Raw genomic sequence first — 22,976 nt, 5'->3', positions numbered from 1 at the left:
AGGGAAAAGAAAATATATTTTATAATGACGCGTGGAACAGAGAAGCTCCTTGAATGGGTGTGGACAATTACTCAACTGTGCATAGGTTTATGAATGAGCCACTGTGCATGCGGTGAATGATTCTGTGATCGACATTCTCTGCGTGATTAACACCTAAGGTTAAAGTTCATCATACACTATCGCGATTTGTTTTTTAAATAGAGCAGTTGTAACTTTTGGGTGGTAATATTGTACATGTATAATATCATTCTAAGATATGTAGGTACGCAAATAAATGCAAAAAATGCCACGTCTTCACTTGCAAAATCAGATGTTGAATATGTGCTATCGCGGCAGGCTGCTCAATCAAGGTCAGGAATACTCGATCACCCTGGACAGCTATCGGCCAAGTAGGGGAATAAACTCTGAATTTCGCACAATTTTATCCGGATAAGTTAAACATTAGGAAGATATTATATTTCTTCCTAACTTGTTTTGATTATAAGGTTATGTTTTAGAAAACTATGCGGAAGTAATGGTAATGGAAGATAGCGGGTCTCGCTCATCAAGAAATTGCTAATGTTGTGTGTGACCAGGCAGATAGCTAGCTATCTAGCTAGCTAATATTCAGTGGTTGTACAGAAATCTACTGTGTGTATTAAGTACATTTTGAATTGAAAGCAGGCGAGGGTTTGCGGCACTGATAATGAAATTCGTACTACGACCCAGAGAGTAGATTAGCCACAAGTGGCAGTGAGTTTAACGTAGCATACTAAGCTAACTAGCTAACAATTAGCTGTGCTTTTACAGGACAGGAGGTAGCCACGTATGAACCTCTGTCCAGTCGTAGGTGCCTAATTCTTGCTTGTAATATACTAGCTAAAAAGTGTTCCTTTAGCAGGATATATATTAGATATTCAAAACAAGTCTTAATCTAGAAGGAGCGCGCGTTTTGGTCCATAGTTCTGAAATGTTATAAACCGGAGCCTCGCGTGCTTCCGGGTTCGATGTTGCATTGAGCAGATGATGAAGCGGATCATCTGGGTGATCTCAGGACTAAACAGAAGGATGATGAAGCTACTGGTCGCCCTCGCTTTGATCGCCTACATTGCATGTGAGTACAGTATGTCTGCAATACTATTGTATCGGCCTACTGTGTTGCAGTTGCCCAGCTCAATCAATACCTCTTGTGTCTGGTTCTCAGTCTCTCGAATCCAAACAACAGGCTTTAATGGCAAGACTAACTTTTGTTTACATTGCCAAAATGGCCTGAACAGTAGGCGGTAGTATCCCACTTATACAATAATCAGGATGACAATAATGCTGGTGATGCTAGTTTTGATGATGGTGGTGGTGACTAGTTATGGTGGTAATGACGATGAAGACAATTCAGGTCTAACGGTCTGAATATTTTCTTCCTGAGTGTCTATGCAATGGAGTATGTGTGCAGTGAGTAGGCTAATATGGGTCTCATCTCAAGTCTCTACTGCTGGAAGGTCAATGGGCAGGGTCAGAGCGCTCTCACATGAATAACAATATAGGTCTAATCAATAGAAGGCTGTAGGCCTTGTTATTTCCCCTTCATAGCTCTATGACTGGGAGGGTTGTTTGAGGGTGTGAGCAGAGTACACTAGTCCATTCAGTGATAGAACTGCCAGGGACCTAAAGATGCGATATTATCACTATACTTAGGTCCCTGATATGTATTGACATTCTCACAATTCCTTAACCAGGTTAACATCCACAGAAATTAAACTCTACGTTTAAAATCACCATTGGCCTCATAGCGAAATTCCTGAGCGGTTTCCTTCATCCCCGGCAACTGAGTTGGGAAGGATGCCTGTATCTTTGTAGTGACTGGGTGTATTGAGACACCATCCAAAGTGGAATTAATAACATGCTTAACGGGATATTCAATGTCTGCTTTTTTATTTTTACCCACCTACCAATATGTTCTTTGTGAGGCATTGGAAAACCTCCCTGGTCTTTATTGTTGAATCTGTTTGAAATTCACTGCTTGACTGAGGGACCTTACCATTGACTGAGGGACCATCTGTATGTATGGGGTACAGAGTTGAGATTGTCATTCAAAAATCAAGTTAAACACTATTATTGCAGACAGAGTGAGTCCATGGAACTTATGTGACTTGTTAAGCAAATGTTTACTTCTGAACTTATTTAGGCTTGCCATAACAAAGGGTTTGAATTCTTATCGACTCAAGATATTTCAGCTTTAAATATTTAATTTAATTTGTTACAATTTCAAAAAACATAATTCCACTTTGACATTGTAGGGTAGTGTGTATAAACCGGTGACAAAACAATTTTAATTTAATCCATTTAAAAATTAGTCTGTAACACAACAAAATGTGGAACAAGTCAAGCGGTGTGAATACTTTCTGAAGGCATTGTATATGTACAGTTGAAGTCGGAAGTTAACATTTACATTTTTTTAAAATTTCACCTTTATTTAACCAGGTAGGCTAGTTGAGAACAAGTTCTCATTTACAACTGCGACCTGGCCAAGATAAAGCATAGCAGTGTGAACAGACAACAACACAGAGTTACACATGGAATAAACAATAAACAATAAACAAGTCAATAACATAGTACAAAAAAAGAATCTATATACATTGTGTGCAAAAGGCATGAGGAGGTAGGCAATAAATAGGCCATAGGAGTGAATAATTACAATTTAGCAGATTAACACTGGAGTGATAAATGATCAGATGAACATGTGCAGGTATAGATACTGGTGTGCAAAATAAATCAAATAAAAACAGTATGGGGATGAGGTAGGTAAATTGGGTGGGCTATATACGGATGGACTATGTACAGCTGCAGCGATCGGTTAGCTGCTCAGATAGAAGATGTTTAAAGTTGGTGAGGGAGATAAAAGTCTCCAACTTCAGAGATTTTTGCATTTTGTTCCAGTCGCAGGCAGAAGAGAACTGGAAGGACAGGCGGCCAGATGAGGTTTTGGCTTTAGGGATGATCAGTGAGATACATCTGCTGGAGCGTGTGCTACGGGTGGGTGTTGCCATCGTGACCAGTGAACTGAGATAAGGCGGAGCTTTACCTAGCATAGACTTGTGGATGACCTGGAGCCAGTGGGTCTGGCGACGAACATGTAGCGAGGGCCAGCTGACTAGAGCATACAGGTCGCAGTGGTGGGTGGTACATACACCTTAGCCAAATACATTTAAACTCAGTTTTTCACAATTCCTGATATTTAATCCAAATAAAAATTCGCTGTTTTAGGTCAGTTAGGATCAGCACTTTATTTTAAGAATGTAAAATGTCAGAATAATAGTAGAGAGAAGGATTTCTTTCAGCTTTTATTTCTTTCATCACATTCCCAGTGGGGCAGAAGTTTACATACAAATCGAATCAAAGTTTATTTGTCACGTGCGCCGAATACAACAGGTGTAGTGAAATGCTTACTCACAGTGAAATGCTTACTCACAGTGAAATGCTTACTTACAGGCTCTAACCAATAGTACAAAAAAGGTATTAGATGAACAATAGGTAAGTAAAGAAATAAAACAACAGTAAAAAGACAGGCTATATACAGTAGCGAGGCTATAAAAGTATTGAGGCTACATACAGACACCGGTTAGTCAGGCTGATTGAGGTAGTATGTAGATATGGTTAAAGTGACTATGCATATATGATGAACAGAGTAGCAGTAGCGTAACAGAGGGGTTGGTGGGTGTCGGGACACAATGCAGATAGCCGGGTTAGCCATTTTGCGGGAGCACTGGTTGGTTGGCCCAATTGAGGTAGTATGTACATGAATGTATAGTTAAAGTGACTATGCATATATGATAAACAGAGAGTAGCAGCAGCGTAAAAAGAGGGGTTGGGGGGTTCTGAGAAGCCTTTTTGTCCTAGACTTGGCACTCCGGTACCGCTTGCCATGCGGTAGTAGAGAGAACAGTCTTTGACAATTTTTAGGGCCTTCCTCAGACACTGCCTGGTGTAGAGGTCCTGGATGGCAGGCGGCTTAGCCCCTGTAATGTACTGGGCCGTACTCACTACCCTCTGTAGTGTCTTCAGCTTGCAAGCCTCCCCCTTTTTCTCTAAACATAACGAAGGTCATTATGGCCGAACAGTTCTATTTTTGTTTCATCAGACCAGAGGACGTTTCTCCAAAAAGTTGGATTTTTGTCCCCATGTGCAGTTGCAAACCGTAGTCTTGCTTTTTTGTGGCGGTTTTGGAGTAGTGGCTTCTTCCTTGCTGAGCGGCCTTTCAGGTTATGTCCATATAGGACTCGTTTTACTGTGGATATAGATACTTTTGTACCGGTTTCCTCCAGCATCTTCACAAGGTCCTTTACTGTTGTTCTGGGATTGATTTGCACTTTTCGCACCAAAATACATTCATCTCTAGGAGACAGAACACGTCTCCTTCCTGAGTGGTATGATGACTGGGTGGTCCCATGGTGTTTATACTTGCGTACTATTGTTTGTACAGATGAACGTGGTACCTTCAGGCGTTTGGAAATTGCTTCCAAGGATGAACCAGACATTTTGGAGGTCTACAATTTTTTTTCTGACTTGTTGGCTGATTTCTTTAGATTTTCCCATGATGTCAAGCGAAGAGGCACTGAGTTTGACGGTAGGCCTTGAAATACATCCACAGGTACACCTCCAATTCAAATCAAATCAAATGTATTTATATAGCCCTTCGTACATCAGCTGATCTCTCAAAGTGCTGTACAGAAACCCAGCCTAAAACCCCAAACAGCAAGCAATGCAGGTGTAGAAGCACAATTGACTCAAATGATGTCAATCAGCCTATCAGAAGCTTCTAAAGCCATGACATAATTTTCTGGAATTTTCCAAGCTGTTGTAAGGCACAGTCAACTTAGTGTATGTAAACGTCTGACCCACTGGAATTATGAAAGATTATTTCACTTATAATTCACTATCTGTAAGCAATTGTTGGAAAAATGACTTGTGTCATGCACAAATTAGATGTCAAAACTATAGTTTGTTATCAAGAAATGTGTGGAGTGGTTGAAAAATGAGTTTTAATGACTCCAACCTAGGTCTATGTAAAGTTCAGACTTCAACTGTACATATGTACCTCGTACCTCGTACCCCGGCACATGGACTCAGTACTGGTACGCTGTCTATATAGCCAAGTTGTCATTACTCATTGTGTATTTATTATTACATGTTATTACTTGTCTATTATATCTCTATTTTCGCTCTCTCTGGTTTGTTGGAAAGTAAGAATTTTGCTGTTAGTCTTCACCCGTAGTTTACGGTGGACTTGACTAATAATATTTGATTTGATTATATATGTTTTGCGATTCGATACTGCTTGCAATTTGATGTTCCAAACATATTGCTCACTATATGTCTGCTGCAGAGAGACCAAAGAGAGCATGAGAAAATTAGTTTTGATCAGTCATAGAAATGACATCACTACTAGCTGTAGTAGAACGACTTAATGGTGACTTGCTATTAAGTTTTAGTTTGGGTCCTACTTTACTGTCCTTACTTAACAAGCCTTTGTCTGAGAATTCTTACTTCTGTTGTGTACTTGTTGTCATCATGCCAATCCTTTCAAGATAATTTAGAAGAGAGATTTTATTGATACTTTTTCCAGAAGAGCCCCAAATCCGTCAATTCTCTTGCCTGTTGCTGCCCTCCTACACTCCACTCCTCCTATTGATTTTCTATAGAGTAGACAAAGATCGACACTGACTCGGTCCTCTGCTCCATTCTCTACAAAATGTCAGATGCCAGTCACAGGGCTCTGGAGCAGAGCAGAGACATCCAGGATTGACGAGACACAACCAGGCTGGCTGCTGTCCCCTGGCCAGCTGTTCACCAGGGTGTCTATCTGGACAGGGAAGACGGGGATGTAAAACTAGTTATAGTTTTTCACACATTTTTAGAGATTTGTTTAGGAGTTAGCCTTGGAAGCGTAGGGATTCATATTTTGCCTAAAGTAAAAAGTGTGGCAGTATCTGGGTGTTAATTAGGCTTGTTGTTGTTACACTTGTTTTGTTTTTGCCTCTAGGCCTAAAGCACTGCTTTGTTCTCCACAGCTCATGTAAAAAAAGACCTCTGAATTAAGAGAACACTGGAACCCATCTCATTATAATCACATACCCTGGCCTTTTAAATGGATAAAATTGAAAAAACACACAGTCACATTCACAGAAGAAGATTCATTCAATTATTTTCTTTGAACATTTATTTTCCAATTAGCCACTGAGTGTGGCCTTTGTCAAGTTGCCAGGGTTTTGGAGGGAGAGTAAAGTCCCAGCTGCTCTTAGGACTAGGGCTGGGCAATCCCTTACAAAAAAAGATTGCCATTTTGAAACTGCAGTAAAAGTGCAGTAACTGCAGTTGAGTCGACTGGTATTTTGGACACAGTAATTTTGCAGTATAACTGCAGTTACACTGCAAAAATTACTGCAGTAATAAAAACAGTGTTATTTTGGACCCAGTATTTGCTGCATACTGCAGTTACACTGCACTCTTACTGCAAACTTTTTTCGTAAGGGTCATTAGGTTAATTTGGCGCAATGAACCAATTGCCCGTATCACAAAAATTAAGTTTGTGTTTTTATGATTGTTTCATTCTTTTTGTTCTCGTCTACTTCTGTGCTGTGCGAACTGTGCACCTTCCCACTCATACACCGATACCAAACTCCTCCCCCTGACACACAACAACATTGACGAAAGTTCACTTCTTCTTCTCTCACAACAAGCAGTTTCAACTTGCTATTTGAGGTTTGGTCCAACAGAATCGGTGATATGGACACCGAAACACATTAAGACATTATTTTACTGTAATAGAGGAGAAGTTAACTTGTCGAACAATACCCTTTTTATGTATCAACTCCTAAAATTTAGAACAGGGCTGATCCTACTAAAGCAGGAGTGTCAATAACCATGATTGTGGAAAAATTAAGGCTCAGTTTCTGTCGTGCACAGTATTGCTGTACCACGTACTAGAGGTCTGCACTACAATGTACTTACCGCTAGCAGTATTTTAGCCACAGACTTATGTGCTAGCTGTCTAGTCTGTGTTATATAAATGTGCAATGAGCATAAAAATACGCTTCCATATGAGGAATTGGCAATTCGTTTTTGTTCTGAGAATTAAGCATCTTCTTATCCAGGTAGGTCACTTAATTTCAACATCTATACAAAGTGAACAGGCCGTGTTGTTCGAACAGTTGAAGATGGACAGGAGGGTGTATTCATAACAGTTAGACTGTTCTACCTTGGTAGCAAGCAAATAGATCCCAAAAAATGAAATTAAGAAATACCAGAACAAGCAATGTCAGAGACTGGAATATAAATATATATACACATGTATATAAAACACTTACTGTACAAAACATTAGGAACACCTAATAGGTGTTGGTATGACCTTAATAATTCCATATCATAGTACCCCCTCCTCCCTGTAGGCTGTCTCATCGTTGTTGGTAATCAAGCCTACTACTGTTGTCTGCAAATATGATGATTGAGTTTGAGTCGTACATGCCACGCAGTCATGGGTGAACAGGGAGTACAGGAGGGGGCTGAGCACGCACCCTTGTGGGGCCCTAGTGTTGTGGATCAGCGAAGTGGAGATGTTGTTTCCTACCTTCACCGCCTCGGTGCGGCCTGTCAGGAAGTCCAGGACCCAATTGCACAGGGGGGGGGTTGAGACCCAGGGCTTCAAGCTTAATGATGAGCTTGGAGGCTACTATGGTGTTGAATGCTGAGCTGTAGTTGACGAACAGCATTCTGCATAGGTATTCCTCTTGTCCAGATGGGTGAGGGCAGTGTGATGGCGATCACATAGTATATGGACCTATTGGGGCGGTAAGCAAATTGAAGTGGGTCTAGGGTGACAGGTAAGTTGGAGTTGATATGAACCTTGACTAGTCTCTCAAAGCACTTCATGATGACAGAAGTGAGTGCTGCAGGGCAATAGTCATTTAGTTCAGTTACCTTTTGCATTCTTGGAGACAGGAACAATGGTGGCCATCTTGAAGCATGTGGGGACAACAGACTGGGATAGGGACAGATTGAATATGTCCGTAAACACACCAGCCAGCTGGTCTGCGCATGCTCTGAGGACCCGGCTAAGGATGCCGTCTGGGCCGTCAGCCTTGCGAGGGTTAACACGTTTAAATGCCTTTCTCACGTCGGCCACGGAGAAGGAGAGCCCACAGTCCTTGGTAGCGGGCCGCGTCGGTGGCACTGTAGAAGGTGTTTAGTTTGTCTGGAAGCAAGATGTCGGTGTCCGTGATGTGGCTGGTTTTCCTTTTGTAGTGTCTGATTGTCTGAAGGCCCTGCCACATACGTCTCGTGTCTGAGCCGTTGACTTGCGACTCCACTTTGTCTCTCTACTCACATTGTGCTTGCTTGATTGCCTTGCGGAGGGAATAACTACACTGTTTGTATCGGCCATATTGCCAGTTGCCTTTCCATGGTTAAATGCGGTGGTACGCGCTTTCAGTTTTGCGCATCTATCCTCGGTTTCTGGTTAAGGTAGGTTTTAATAGTCAAAGTGGGAATAACATTTCCTATACACTTTCTTATAAACTCACTCACTGAATTAGTGTATACGTCAATATGATTCCCTGAGGCTACCCGGAACATATCCCAGTCTGCGTGATCAAAACAATCTTGAAGCGTGGATTCCGATTGGTCAGACCAGCATTGACTAGTCCTTAGCACGGGTGCTTCCTATTTGAGTTTCTGCCTATAGTAGCGGAGGAGCAAAATAGAGCTGTGGTCAGATTTGCCAAAAGGAGAGCAGGGGAGGGTCTTGTATGCATTGCGGAAGTTAGAGTAATATTGGTACAGCATTTTGTCTGCGCGAGTGCTACAGATAATATGCTGATAGAATTTAGATAGCCTTGTTCTCAAATTAGCTTTGTTCAAGTCCCCAGCTACAATAAATGCAGCCTCAGGATATATGGTTTCCAGTTTGCATAGACCAGTGAAGTTCCTTGAGGGCCGTTGTGGTATCGGCCTGAGGTGGGTTATACACAGCTGTGACAATAACGGAAGAGAATTCTCTTGGGAGATAATACGGTCGGTATTTGATTGTGAGGAATTCTAGGTCAGGTGAACAAAAGAACTTGAGTTCCTGTATGTTGTTACAATTACACCATGTGTCATTAATCATAACACACACACCCCCCGCTAGCACTTTCAGAATTACTCACTCCAACAGCCACCCACCCACCCAGTCAGCCAGTGTTCGTGTGAGACAGCTTCTTACTGCCCTTGGGAGTCTCATTCAACAACCCATCGCAAAGGATTTTTCCTCTTTCAATTAAAGACATTGTATGCTTCAATCAATATTTGCTTGCACTCGTTCTGGTTGAATGGGTTGTGAATGTGTGACATCGATCACAATTGAGGGTGTTCCTAAGCCACTTTGATCCAGTTGGCACTACAATGGAAGTGTTTTGTCTTTTATTGTTTTGCGCTCTCTCATGCACACACACACCGCTAAGACTTAGGCTAGTCAACGGCTTTGCCCCAGGGTACAAAGTGTGGATTTTCCCTTGGATATCATCTCTCTTGCTCTCTCGCCCTCTCCATGTCTCTGCCGTTCCTTTTGAGGCTCTAGTCCATTAGCGTGGACATTCTGAAGGCCAACTGCTGCTTGTACACTAAGTGGCTGGCTGCGTCAACACATACAGCATAAGCTAGGTTAGCCGCTGGCCATGGTAGAGACTAGAAATGGAGTTAGATCAAGTTCAGGGCCAGCCACTCTACTCCAAGTAGGCCAGATAGATAAGCCCCAGTTGGACGGCAGGTTGGTTTGGTAGGACACACTTGCCCTGGGTTGTTTATGACTGGAGAGAGAGAGATGGATATATGGGTATGGCAGATAAGTATAAGTGACAATTATTGCTACAGTTTCCTTATTACATCTGGAGTTTGGCTATTTGTAACAGTAGGCTGTTGCTATCTCTCATGTTTCCCTGTTTCCTTCGCTCTGTCTCTCTCTCCTCTCTCTCCCTGCCTGCCTCAGGCATGCTCTGGCACCAAGACTGGACTAGACTGTGTCTCCTGGTTTTGTGAGGCAGAAAAGCACAAGAGAAGGCTAGAATCGGAGACAGGAGGAGAAGGCTAGAATCGGAGACAGGAGGAGAGTGAACTGCAGGCGAGCTGAATACAGAGTATCCCTGTTCATACGAACAAGGCTATCAAACTGTCACAGGCCACTAGCAGGTCATACTGTAGCGTGTGTGTGTGTGTGTGTGTGTGTGTGTGTGTACCTACCTATATGATACACTCAGAAATACACAAACCAGAGAGAGAGTTGGGGGAGATTTCTCCTTTTTCCTAGACATATTGATTCATTTACAGATTTTGACATCCACCATCTCAGATTTCTGAAATTGTTTCTGTAGTTGGATAAGATTAACGTTTCTGAAACAATATTTTGATGAAATGTAATTTTATCACTGAGAAATTAAGCTATTTGATTGCACCCAAATCGGCCATTTTAATTAATTGGATTCATATAATCGTAAATAAATATAGTACCTAACATCTGATTTGGACCATAATGAGTCCTAATAATGAGGACATGAGGAGGCCAATTACAGTGGGTAACAGAACTATTTTCACCCCCCCCTCAGATTTGTTCACATTTTGTTTTGCGTTACAAAGTGGGATTCAATTAAATTTCATTGCGTTTTTTAAAATATTAAATATTATATTATATTAAATATAAAAAATATAGTTGTTGCATAAGTATTCACCCCCTTTGTTTAGACAAGCTTATTTTAGTTCTGGAGTAAAATTTGACTAAACAAATCACTTAATAAGTTCCACGGACTCAATATGAAATAATAGGGGTTTTAATGACCGCCTCTTCCTCTTTCCCCCATATATACAACAGCTGTGTAATGTTCCTTAGTCAAGTAGTGGATTTCAAGCAGAGATTCGACTACCAAGACCAGGGAGCTTTTCGAAAGCCTCATAAAGAAGGGCAGTGATGGGTAACACTAACAAGTCAAGACATTGAATATCTCTTTTAAACATGGTAAAGTTAATAATGTTGCTGTGGAGGATGTATTAAACCACTCAGATACATCAAAGATACAGTCGTCCTTCTGAACTGAGCTCAGGACTGGAAGGAAAATGCTCAGGGATGTCCATGATGATGATGATTGGTGATTTTAAAACGGCTACAGAGTTCAATGGCTGGGATGGGAGAAAACAGAATGGATCAACAACATTGTAGGGACTCTACAATAATGACATAAATGACAGAGTGAAAAGAATGATACAAATATGCTAAATCCAAGGCACTAAAGTAATACTGCAGGTGAAAAAAGCACGGCAAAGGAATACACTTGTTGCCCTAAATGCAAATTATTGTTATTTCTTTCCTTTTATCCCTTCAACCTTTATTTAACTAGGTAAGTCAGGAAAGGAAATGCAAACTAATCCTTGTGTTTGGGGCATGCTTGACATTGGCATAGAATGGGGAGTCGTTCAGGATAAAAAGAAACGGGATGGAGCTAAGCACAGGCAAAATCCTAGAGGAAAACCTGGTTCAGTCTGCTTTACACCAGACACTGGGAAAGGAATTCGCCTTTCAACAGGACAGTAATTTACAACACAAGGCCACATCTACACTGGAGTTGCTTACCACCAAAGTTACAGATTTGACTTATATCTGCTTTAAAAATCTATTGCAAGACTTGACAACTGCTGTCTAGCCATGATCCCCAACAGGGATCTTTAGAAACAAACAAGATCAGCCTTCCTGCAACATTATCTTGTAGAAATCTATTTTGAACTCGGAGAAACTAAGCTAATTGATTGCACCTAAATTGGCCATTTTAAATGATAGGATTAATTTAATATTCAATAATTATAGTATCGAACATCCGATTTGTGCCAAACTTTTTTCAAACAATGAGTAAGACACGAGTGAATCCAAATGAGTGGTCAAAACACCACAAACCCCATGCCAATACTACCCCATCAACAGATATATTAGTGTCAGCTCTACATGTTTGACAAGTAGCATGGAGCTGCAGCTCCAAGTATTGTTTCTTTATGCTATAGTGTATTCAGAGAATTTGGTGCTGGTTTGTATTCCCCTATTCAGAGAGAGAGTTGTAGACATCTATGTATAGTAATAGGAGAATGTGGACGTACGAAAGCACTAAACCAGAACACTAAGCCTACACCATGTCATTGTGTGGAAGGTCATTTTGAAAAGCACCTTTTTAGTTAATGCTTTCTTCCCCTTCTCTCATCCTTCATTGTAGCTGTCTGGGGAACCTACACCAATATGAGGTACAGTATGCTTTAATGACGATTTCCGTTCTTCATAAAACAAATGCATGGGTACCATGAACTTACTACACTGTCTGTCCCCTCTTTCATGCCATTCCTTTTCTATCCATTCTGTTGCAATCCATTTAACTTGTTTCCCTACCCACTTTACTCCCTTCACCCTTAATTGCATTGGATAGACTCAAAACACACTCAACAACCCAGGACTGTTCGGGAGTTATACTAAGTCTCAACAACCCAGGACTGTTCGGGAGTTATACTAAGTCTCAACAACCCAGGACTGTTCGGGAGTTATACTAAGTCTCAACAACCCAGGACTGTTCGGGAGTTATACTAAGTCTCAACAACCCAGGACTGTTCGGGAGTTATACTAAGTCTCAACAACCCAGGACTGTTCGGGAGTTATACTAAGTCTCAACAACCTTTTTTTTTTACGTTAGATGGACTGCACCAAAAGCACTTTAAATTATTTTTATCCTGGATGCTAGTGTTCAAGTTTTGATTCTTATAGCTTGTAATCGGGGTTGGATTTAGACTGTAAACAGAACATGACTTGGCTTAGCTAGCCAATTAGCCATGTTACATTACTGAGTTGGCTTAGCTAGCCAATTAACCATGTTACATTACTGAGTTGGCTTAGCTAGCCAATTAACCATGTTACATCACCGAGTTGGCTTAGCTAGCCAATTAACCATGTTACATCACCGAGTTGGCTTAGCTAGCCAATTAACCATGTTACATCACCGAGTTGGCTTAGCTAGCCAATTAACCATGTTACATCACCGAGTTGGCTTAGCTAGCCAATTAACCATGTTACATCACCGAGTTGACTTAGCTAGCCAATTAACCATGTTACATCACCGAGTTGGCTTAGCTAGCCAATTAACCATGTTACATCACCGAGTTGGCTTAGCTAGCCAATTAACCATGTTACATCACCGAGTTGGCTTAGCTAGCCAATTAACCATGTTACATCACCGAGTTGGCTTAGCTAGCCAATTAACCATGTTACATCACCGAGTTGGCTTAGCTAGCCAATTAACCATGTTACATCACCGAGTTGGCTTAGCTAGCCAATTAACCATGTTACATGACCGAGTTGGCTTAGCTAGCCAATTAACCATGTTACATGACCGAGTTGGCTTAGCTAGCCAATTAACCATGTTACATCACTGAGTTGGCTTAGCTAGCCAATTAACCATGTTACATCACTGAGTTGGTTGTTGATGTGAGCAACCAGGTGAGCTACTGTTTGATATATAAATGGACAAAGGAGAGAGAAGAGCAACCATGTAGGATCAGCAGTGCAGATTATATAACTAGGGGTGTAGAAAGCACACGCGGGGATGCACTCTGGGTTTCCCTGTTTTTCTGTCTTATGTTCTCTCTATCTCTGTCTCACTGTGGGTCTCTCGCTCTTTCTCTCAGTCTCTGTCTCCTCCTGATCCATGTGTGTTCATAGCCTTTGTGTGTGTGTTGTGTGGTTGTGTGTGTGTGTGTGTGTATATTATGTGTGTCGGATTCTTAGGTCTGTCTGTTAGTCGGTCCGAAGTCAGGGATGGAAAGTTGCACTGTCATGCCGAGGGGAGGGTGATGTGGGTCTTTCACTGTGATTGTTTTGACATGGGCCTGTTGCGGTGATCATCTTACCGCCACCTTGGCAGTCAAGATTTGTGACCGCAGTCAAATTCCACGTGACCGTTGTTTCACGGTAATCTCCTCTTATGCACTCTGGACTTGTGTTGGTAGCACCCAACTTGCTAACGACCGTCAGGTCGCTAATGGCCTGGTACTCAGAGCTCTATTCTCCCTCTAACCACTCTGAAATCAATGGAAATACAATGGAAAATCACATGAAACACTTATCATCAAAACAGTATAATGCTTTTAAAACCCTCACTGTGATGATCAATTTGAAGAGGTTGAAACATAGTTATTGTGGATGTTGTTTCAAAGCCTAACACAGCAAAATAGACAGCTCTTTCAAAAGTGATGACTAATTCAAACACCCATATGCATGTTAGAGCTTCTGCATAGGCTTATACACTGGACACAGACAGACTGGGGTGGAGGAGGTGGAGGAGTGGGGGACAGACAGACAACCAGACACAGACAGACTGGGGTGGAGGACAGACAGACAACCAGACACAGACAGACGGGGGTGGAGGAGTGGGGGACAGACAGACAACCAGACACAGACAGATGGGAGTGGAGGAGTGGGGGACAGACAGACAACCAGACACAGACAGACTGGGGTGGAGGAGTGGGGGACAGATAGACAACCAGACACAGACAGACTGGGGTGGAGGAGTGGGGGACAGACCGACAACCAGACACAGACAGACTGGGGTGGAGGAGTGGGGGACAGATAGACAACCAGACACAGACAGACTGGGGTGGGGGACAGACAGACAACCAGACACAGACAGACTGGGGTGGAGGAGTGGGGGACAGATAGACAACCAGACACAGACAGATGGGGGTGGAGGAGTGGGGGACAGACAGACAACCAGACAACCAGACAGACTGGGGTGGGGGACAGACAGACAACCAGACACAGACAGACTGGGGTGGGGGACAGACAGACAACCAGACACAGACAGACAGGGGTGGAGGAGTGGGGGACAGACAGACAACCAGACACAGACAGATGGGGGTGGAGGAGTGGGGGACAGACAGACAACCAGACACAGACAGACTGGGGTGGAGGAGTGGGGGACAGATAGACAACCAGACACAGACAGATGGGGGTGGAGGAGTGGGGGACAGACAGACAACCAGACACAGACAGACTGGGGTGGAGGAGTGGGGGACAGACAGACAACCAGACACCGACAGATGGGGGTGGAGGAGTGGGGGACAGACAGACAACCAGACACAGACAGACTGGAGTGGGGGACAGACAGACAACCAGACAGACTGGGGTGGGGGACAGACAGACAACCAGACACAGACAGACAGGGGTGGAGGAGGTGGAGGAGTGGGGGGACAGATAGACATGGAGGCAGCGTGGGTACCTAAAAGTGGGCTTCCTGTGGTGAGCTATTGACTCTGGGCTGAAGTGATTAGAGTTTCATTCGTGCCGCACTATGTCTATCTCTCTAGATCCATACAGGAACATGGAGAGATGAAGATTGAGGAAAGGATTGACGAGGTGAGTTCTCTCTTCCTCACTGTTTTTCCCATCATGCAATGTATGATCAATATGAATAATATGTCCCCAGTACAAAATCCTCCGTCCAACAGTGTACACACACACACAGTGTACACACACACACAGTGTACACACAGTGTACACACACACACACTGACATGACTGTGTGTGGAGGCATTTTAATTCATACTCCCAGTCAGAGGCCTGACACCTGAGGTGTTCAAACATCTTGCCACTTTTCTCGTTGTGCTGCGAAGTTCAGTTTTTATCCTCTTTATCTGTCTGTTTGTTATATTTACCCTGAAGGCCCAAACACCCGCTGAGGTAGAGCTGTAAATTATGCCGATATAGACAGACTGATAGGCCCAATGGGAGGCATTACAAATGATGATTTGGAGCAGGAATGGATGTCTGGAGACTCCTCCTCCTGGCAGGCCACACTGTGCTTCTGTTCCAGCTCAGCACTAAACACACCTGTTTCTAGTTGTCCTGTATACTGGACACTGTGTCACTGTGTCACCCTGGGATGTGTTTAAGCAATGTGTACGGTTTGTTACTACAAGTGTTACTATAAGGTAGTGAATATGGATTGGCTATCACTGTGTGGGAGAGAGAATTATCAGTCTGTTACTGAATCAAAATGGCATCTTTATCTCTGTCAATTTCCTCATTAGAATAGGGCTCTTTTGTATGTTACGGTTCAAAGTGGCTCTGAAGGCTCATTTCTGGGTGTCTGCGCAGGCTTTTATCCAGGGTGACATTTCTCCCCAGACACAGTGATCTCTGATTAGACATCTCACGCCAATAAGGGGGGGGGGGGGGTGTTGTTGTCTGGGAATGGAACAAGCAAAACTGTTTGTGTGCGTGTACAATGCAAGCTTAAGGGAATTACAACAAACTAAATGATTGATGTGTCACTTAGTCTTGTCGTTGGGTGCGTTTGTAAACCCGACAGGCAAAACAGTTCCACATGACATCACTCCTCAGCAGATGAGCATTACCTTTACACTGTGTGTGTCCTTACAGCAGGATAATACCATGGTAACACATTATCCCTGCAGGATCAGTCTTATCTGTCTTTATATTCTTCTCTCTATCTGTCTCTCTTTCTCACAGGCAGTTGCTCCCCTCAGAGAGAAGATCCGGGATTTGGAGCTGAGGTATGTCTGTTTCATCACACACCTGCAAACACACCTGCAAACACAAACACAAACACAAACACACACACACACACACACACACACACACACACACACACACGCACACGCACACGCACACACGCACACGCACACGCACACGCAGAGTTAATCTCCCAGCAGTGGAATGCTTATTCATACCTGGTCTGCTGTGCTGCAGATGCTCCATATCTTACACAGGCAATCTACAGTTCAAACAATAATAATGCAGAACACCCCGCCTCAGTTTTGGTAAACAGCTATTATAATATTTCATATATAGTAATACATAAATGGAGCTATGGGTGTCTCAGAGAGAGAGGGACTGTGTCTCAGAGAGAGAGAGGGACTGTGTCTCAGAGAGAGAGAGGGACTGTGTCTCAGAGAGAGAGAGGGACTGTGTCTCAGAGAGAGAGAGGGACTGTGTCTCAGAGAGAGAGAGGGACTGTGTCTCAGAGAGAGAGAGGGACTGTGTCTCAGAGAGAGAGAGGGACTGTGTCTCAGAGAGAGAGAGGGACTGTGTCTCAGAGAGAGAGAGGGACTGTGTCTCAGAGAGAGAGAGGGACTGTGTCTCAGAGAGAGAGAGGGACTGTGTCTCAGAGAGAGAGAGGGACTGTGTCTCAGAGAGAGAGAGGGACTGTGTCTCAGAGAGAGAGAGGGACTGTCTCAGAGAGAGAGAGAGGGACTGTGTCTCAGAGAGAGAGAGAGGGACTGTGTCTCAGAGAGAGAGAGAGGGACTGTGTCTCAGAGAGAGAGAGAGGGACTGTGTCTCAGAGAGAGAGAGAGGGACTGTGTCTCAGAGAGAGAGAGAGAGTGACTGTGTCTCAGAGAGAGAGAGAGTGACTGTGTCTCAGAGAGAGAGAGAGGGACTGTGTCTCAGAGAGAGAGAGAGAGGGACTGTGTCTCAGAGAGAGAGAGAGAGGGACTGTGTCTCAGAGAGAGAGAGAGAGAGGGACTGTGTCTCAGAGAGAGAGAGGGGACTGTGTCTCAGAGAGAGAGAGAGGGACTGTGTCTCAGAGAGAGAGAGAGGGACTGTGTCTCAGAGAGAGAGAGAGGGACTGTGTCTCAGAGAGAGAGAGAGGGACTGTGTCTCAGAGAGAGAGAGAGGGACTGTGTCTCAGAGAGAGAGAGAGGGACTGTGTCTCAGAGAGAGAGAGAGGGACTGTGTCTCAGAGAGAGAGAGAGGGACTGTGTCTCAGAGAGAGAGAGAGGGACTGTGTCTCAGAGAGAGAGAGAGGGACTGTGTCTCAGAGAGAGAGAGAGGGACTGTGTCTCAGAGAGAGAGAGGGACTGTGTCTCAGAGAGAGAGAGGGACTGTGTCTCAGAGAGAGAGAGGGACTGTGTCTCAGAGAGAGAGAGGGACTGTGTCTCAGAGAGAGAGAGGGACTGTGTCTCAGAGAGAGAGAGGGACTGTGTCTCAGAGAGAGAGAGGGACTGTGTCTCAGAGAGAGAGAGGGACTGTGTCTCAGAGAGAGAGAGGGACTGTGTCTCAGAGAGAGAGAGGGACTGTGTCTCAGAGAGAGAGAGGGACTGTGTCTCAGAGAGAGAGAGGGACTGTGTCTCAGAGAGAGAGAGAGGGACTGTGTCTCAGAGAGAGAGAGGGACTGTGTCTCAGAGAGAGAGAGGGACTGTGTCTCAGAGAGAGAGAGGGACTGTGTCTCAGAGAGAGAGAGGGACTGTGTCTCAGAGAGAGAGGGACTGTCTGAGAGGGTGTGTGTGTGTGTGTCAGAGAGGGTGGGTGTGTCAGAGAGGGTGTGTGTGTGTCAGAGAGGGTGTGTGTGTGTCAGAGGGTGTGTGTGTCTGAGACACTGGAGGTGGCAGAACGGAGTGGTTGGGGTGTAGGGTTTGAGCATAGCCTGAAGGTAGGGAGGGTCAGTTTCTCTTGCACCGCGGTCTTGTTGTGGATGTGAGCTTGAACTGGTAGCCAGTGGAGTGTGCAGAGTGACATGGGGTTACTTTGTAAGGTTGAACACCAGGCAGGCTGTCGCGTTCTGGATAAGTTGCAGAGGTTTGATGGCACAAGGTAGCTCAGGGAGCCCAGCTAACAGAGAGCTGCAATAGTTTAGACGGGAGTTGACCAAATCTGCGCCGCTTCCTGTGTGAGGTAGGGTCTTAATCTGCGGCTGTTGTAGAGCATGAACCTGCAGGAGCAAGTCACAGCTTTGATGTTTGCAGAGAATGACAGGGTGTTGCATTTCGCTACACTCGCAATAACATCTGCTAACCATGTGTATGTGAACAATGAAATTTGATTTGTTGTCCAGAGCCCAATGTTCTGTTTCTCTAGAGAGAAATCGGATCATTCACGAGAGAAATCAAATCAAGAACTATGTAAGAGTTGTAGTTTTCATAAAGCAAAATATTCAACCTAGCTCATTGCAGAAACGTGGTAATTAACTACAATGACCATAATCCATTGCGCCCGTTCTTTCAGACTCGGACAGAGACTTTTACAACTACAACGTTAGGTTTGATGCACACAGACCGCATGAGAGAGGAACGTGCACAACACAACAACGAGAAGGAGGGATAGAGTTTTTTTTTTTACTTTAATTTTTTTTAAAATTCCCCTTTTAATTTTATAATAAAAAAACAAAACATGTTTTATTTTACTTTCATGTAAACTAGGCAAGTCAGTTAAGAACAAATTCTTATTTTCAATGACGACAGATTTTGACCTTGTCAGCTCAGGGATTCGATCTTGCAACCTTCCGGTTACTAGTCCAACGCTCTAACCACGAGGCTCTCTGCCGCCCAATTGTATATCCTGCAAGAGCGAAATGTGTCAGTCTAGCGATGTTTCTGCTGCAGAACATGTCATCTTTGCAAAACAATGGCCACCCAACTGATACAAATAATCATGATATAGTCTTGTTCTGCCTACTTTGCTGTTTGCATTTCATTTAGAAGGTTTATGGGGAATGTATTTCTGTCTACCCACAAGATGCCAGTTATCATTAGCATCGCTACCTGGCTACATACGGACTGATACAAACGAGCGCACAAAACAGGCAGACGGGCAAAATTGCTGGAAATGAATTGGCAGATATTGTGTTAAGTTTGGCTTTTTATGCCAGTAGTGGTAACCAGGGTTGGGATAATGTCAATGTGGCTTTGATTGGAAAGTAGCCAGGAGCTTTATGTGTATGACAGTTTACGATGGAACACATAGAAAAACGCATGTACTTTCTTTCAGATTAGATTGGCAAGCTACTCACAGTGGGGATATGAGTTACTCGTAGCTGGCGTTCTACCTGTTGGAGGCCCCTGATCTAGGAGCATGAGAACAAGAGGAGAGACGGTCAGCTTTGGCAGTGCAGGTCTCCATGATCTAGGAGGATGAGAACCAGACGAGAGACGGTCAGCTTTGGCAGTGCAGGTCTCCATGTTCTAGGAGGATGAGAACCAGACGAGAGACGGTCAGCTTTGGCAGTGCAGGTCTCCATGATCTAGGAGGATGAGAACCAGACGAGAGACGGTCAGCTTTGGCAGTGCAGGTCTCCATGATCTAGGAGGATGAGAACCAGACGAGAGACAGTCAGCTTTGGCAGTGCAGGTCTCCATGATCTAGGAGGATGAGAACCAGACGAGAGACGGTCAGCTTTGGCAGTGCAGGTCTCCATGATCTAGGAGGATGAGAACCAGACGAGAGACGGTCAGCTTTGGCAGTGCAGGTCTCCATGATCTAGGAGGATGAGAACCAGACGAGAGACGGTCAGCTTTGGCGGTGCAGGTCTCCATGATCTAGGAGGATGAGAACCAGACGAGAGACGGTCAGCTTTGGCGGTGCAGGTCTCCATGATCTAGGAGGATGAGAACCAGACGAGAGACGGTCAGCTTTGGCAGTGCGTAGAACCTCCATGACACAGAGGAGAGTAGTCTCAGTTGAGTGACCCGTCTTGAAGCCTGACTAGTTAGGGTCAAGAAGATCGTTCTGAGAGAGTTGTTAAAAGACTGAAAGCTCAACTATTTTAGAGAGAAAAAGAAAGGGGTTGTGTCTGTTTGTGTGAATCTGCAAACTAAAGCCCTGTGAGAACAGTGGGTGTTCTACCCTAAATCATTCTGGACGATAGTAGGTGGAAATGTTAATATTGGGGTAAGATCATGTTGGAGTTTGGTAACAGATAGCGGTGTTGATGTATCTTTCTGTCATTGGGGTGTGTGTGCCCCCCAAGTCCTCTCTGCAGTGTAGTCTCTTGAGGCAGAGAGATCTGATTCCACTAACTAGGTTATCAGGTGTGAAGGACAAACTTGGTCTTAGCTCACACTGCTCCATCTATAAGGGCATACTTGTTCATCACAGCCCTCCAGACACATTGTGCAGTCCTTGAGTTGGGCACTGTACCTCATTACAACCTCTGAGATTTACCTGTGAAGTTATAGTCACTTACCTCCTTCTATTTCCTTCAGACTCACTCACTCATGAATGAGTGAATGAATGAATATACACACACACACACACACACAGAGAGACACAAACACACTAGGTTTGGTCAGTATCCAGATTTTCACACCTTCATAATGACCTTGTGCCATACCGGGATATTCGGTAATACCGGCACTGAACACAAAATGCGCTATTTTCAACCACCAATGAGCCTTCAAGAATCTAAAAGGTAGCAATGCTAACAAGCACTTGTAAAATCCCACAGAGAACGCTAAATGCTAACAAGCACTTGTAAAATCCCACAGAGAATGCTAAATGCTAACAAGCACTTGTAAAATCCCACAGAGAACGCTAAATGCTAACAAGCACTTGTAAAATACCACAGAGAACGCTAAATGCTAACAAGCACTTGTAAAATCCCACAGAGAACGCTAAATGCTAACAAGCACTTGTAAAATCCCACAGAGAACGCTAAATGCTAACAAGCACTTGTAAAATCCCACAGAGAACGCTAAATGCTAACAAGCACTTGTAAAATCCCACAGAGAACGCTAAATGCTAACAAGCACTTGTAAAATCCCACAGAGAACGCTAAATGCTAACAAGCACTTGTAAAATATCACAGAGAATGCTAAATGCTAACAAGCACTTGTAAAATCCCACAGAGAACGCTAAATGCTAACAAGCAATTGTAAAATCCCACAGAGAACGCTAAATGCTAACAGTCTCTGGCCTAAAGTATTTGCAGGACAGGCATTCCAGGTCAAATTTCTACAAGTAACTTAAAAAAATGCTACTCACACTTTGCTGCACGGACAAAACAAATATTAGACCGCAAGGCTCTTGATCCAGGAGGGGGTTCTCTGATGTTACCTTGACAACCCTGACACTTGAGTTTAGAACATGTGTCAAACTCATTCCACAGAGGGCTGAGTGTCTGCGGTCTTCTCTCCTCCTTGGACTTACATTTTTTTTAAAAATGAAATGAGGTCACTAGTTATTACGTAACTCCCCTCACCTGGTTGTCTGTCTTAATTGAAAGGAAAAAACTAAAATCCGTGGACACCAGGCTCTCCATGGAATGAGTTTGACACCCCTGTTTTAGAAGAAGCTAACCACTTAGCTAGATATCTAACTATTTACTAAATTAGCATACCAAATGCACAACTGCAGAGCATTTATCACATTTTCATACAGTTAACTTAATAGTTATAAGATATCTAGCAGGCAAACATTAAGTTGTGAACTCTATACTGTAACTAGATCACATGCCGAGTGCTGCACAACAGTGAGTAACTAGCAAGGCTCCGGTCTCTCGTTGTTGTGTGCTTGTAAACAAACACTATGTGACTGGAGACTACCAGTACGCTTCAGTATGAAAAATGATGTGACAGGTGAAATGAAGAATGTAATCTCATAATATATTGCACAAGTTGGCCGCAGGTATTTACTCAAAAGGTAGCTACAAATATTCACATTTATATATATATATATATATATATATATATATAAACTAAACTTCTAAGACAATGTACAGAACAAAAAGATAAATGCAACATGCAACAATTTCAAAGATTTTACTGAGTTACAGTTCATATAAGGAATAAATTCATTAGGCCCTAATCTATGGATTTCACATGACTGGGAATACAGATGTGTATCTGTTGGTCACAGATACCTTAATTAAAGGTAGGGAGGTGGATCAGAAACCCAGTTAGTATCTGATGTGACCACCTTTCGCCTCATGCAGCGCAACACATCTCCTTCACATAGAGTTGATCAGGCTGTTGATTGTGCCTTGTGGAATGTTGTCCCTGGTATACCGCCTAACTCACACACACACACACACACACACACACACACACACACACACACACAGAGAGTCATCAGAAGGTCCCCAGGCATGATTAATCATGGAACTAAATCCCATATCAATGCCTCTCTGGGCACCTGTCTGCCCCACGTTAAGTTCACCCAG

The 22,976-nt window shown here is 43.6% G+C and overlaps 1 protein-coding gene across 2 annotated transcripts in view; it reads left to right on the top strand.

Annotated features, from left to right (window-relative positions):
- The first annotated feature begins 322 nt into the window (after window positions 1-322).
- The window catches only part of uxs1 (UDP-glucuronate decarboxylase 1), a 118,663-nt gene continuing 96,009 nt past the window's right edge, over window positions 323-22,976 (top strand). Inside the window, exons 1-4 of one of the 2 annotated variants that reach the window (XM_031800319.1) lie at window positions 323-1,093; window positions 12,255-12,282; window positions 15,388-15,436; window positions 16,553-16,596. In XM_031800319.1, the coding sequence (XP_031656179.1) occupies window positions 1,003-1,093; window positions 12,255-12,282; window positions 15,388-15,436; window positions 16,553-16,596 (212 nt within the window). In that variant the 5' untranslated portion in view covers window positions 323-1,002. The remainder of the gene's footprint in view (window positions 1,094-12,254; window positions 12,283-15,387; window positions 15,437-16,552; window positions 16,597-22,976) is intronic. The other variant, XM_020460918.2, reaches the window with a different exon arrangement.

This window comes from Oncorhynchus kisutch, linkage group LG2 (assembly GCF_002021735.2).
Source record: "Oncorhynchus kisutch isolate 150728-3 linkage group LG2, Okis_V2, whole genome shotgun sequence".
Lineage (NCBI taxonomy): Eukaryota > Metazoa > Chordata > Actinopteri > Salmoniformes > Salmonidae > Oncorhynchus > Oncorhynchus kisutch.
Note: the sequence above shows the minus strand (reverse complement) of the source record. Positions and strands in the feature narration are given on the sequence as shown.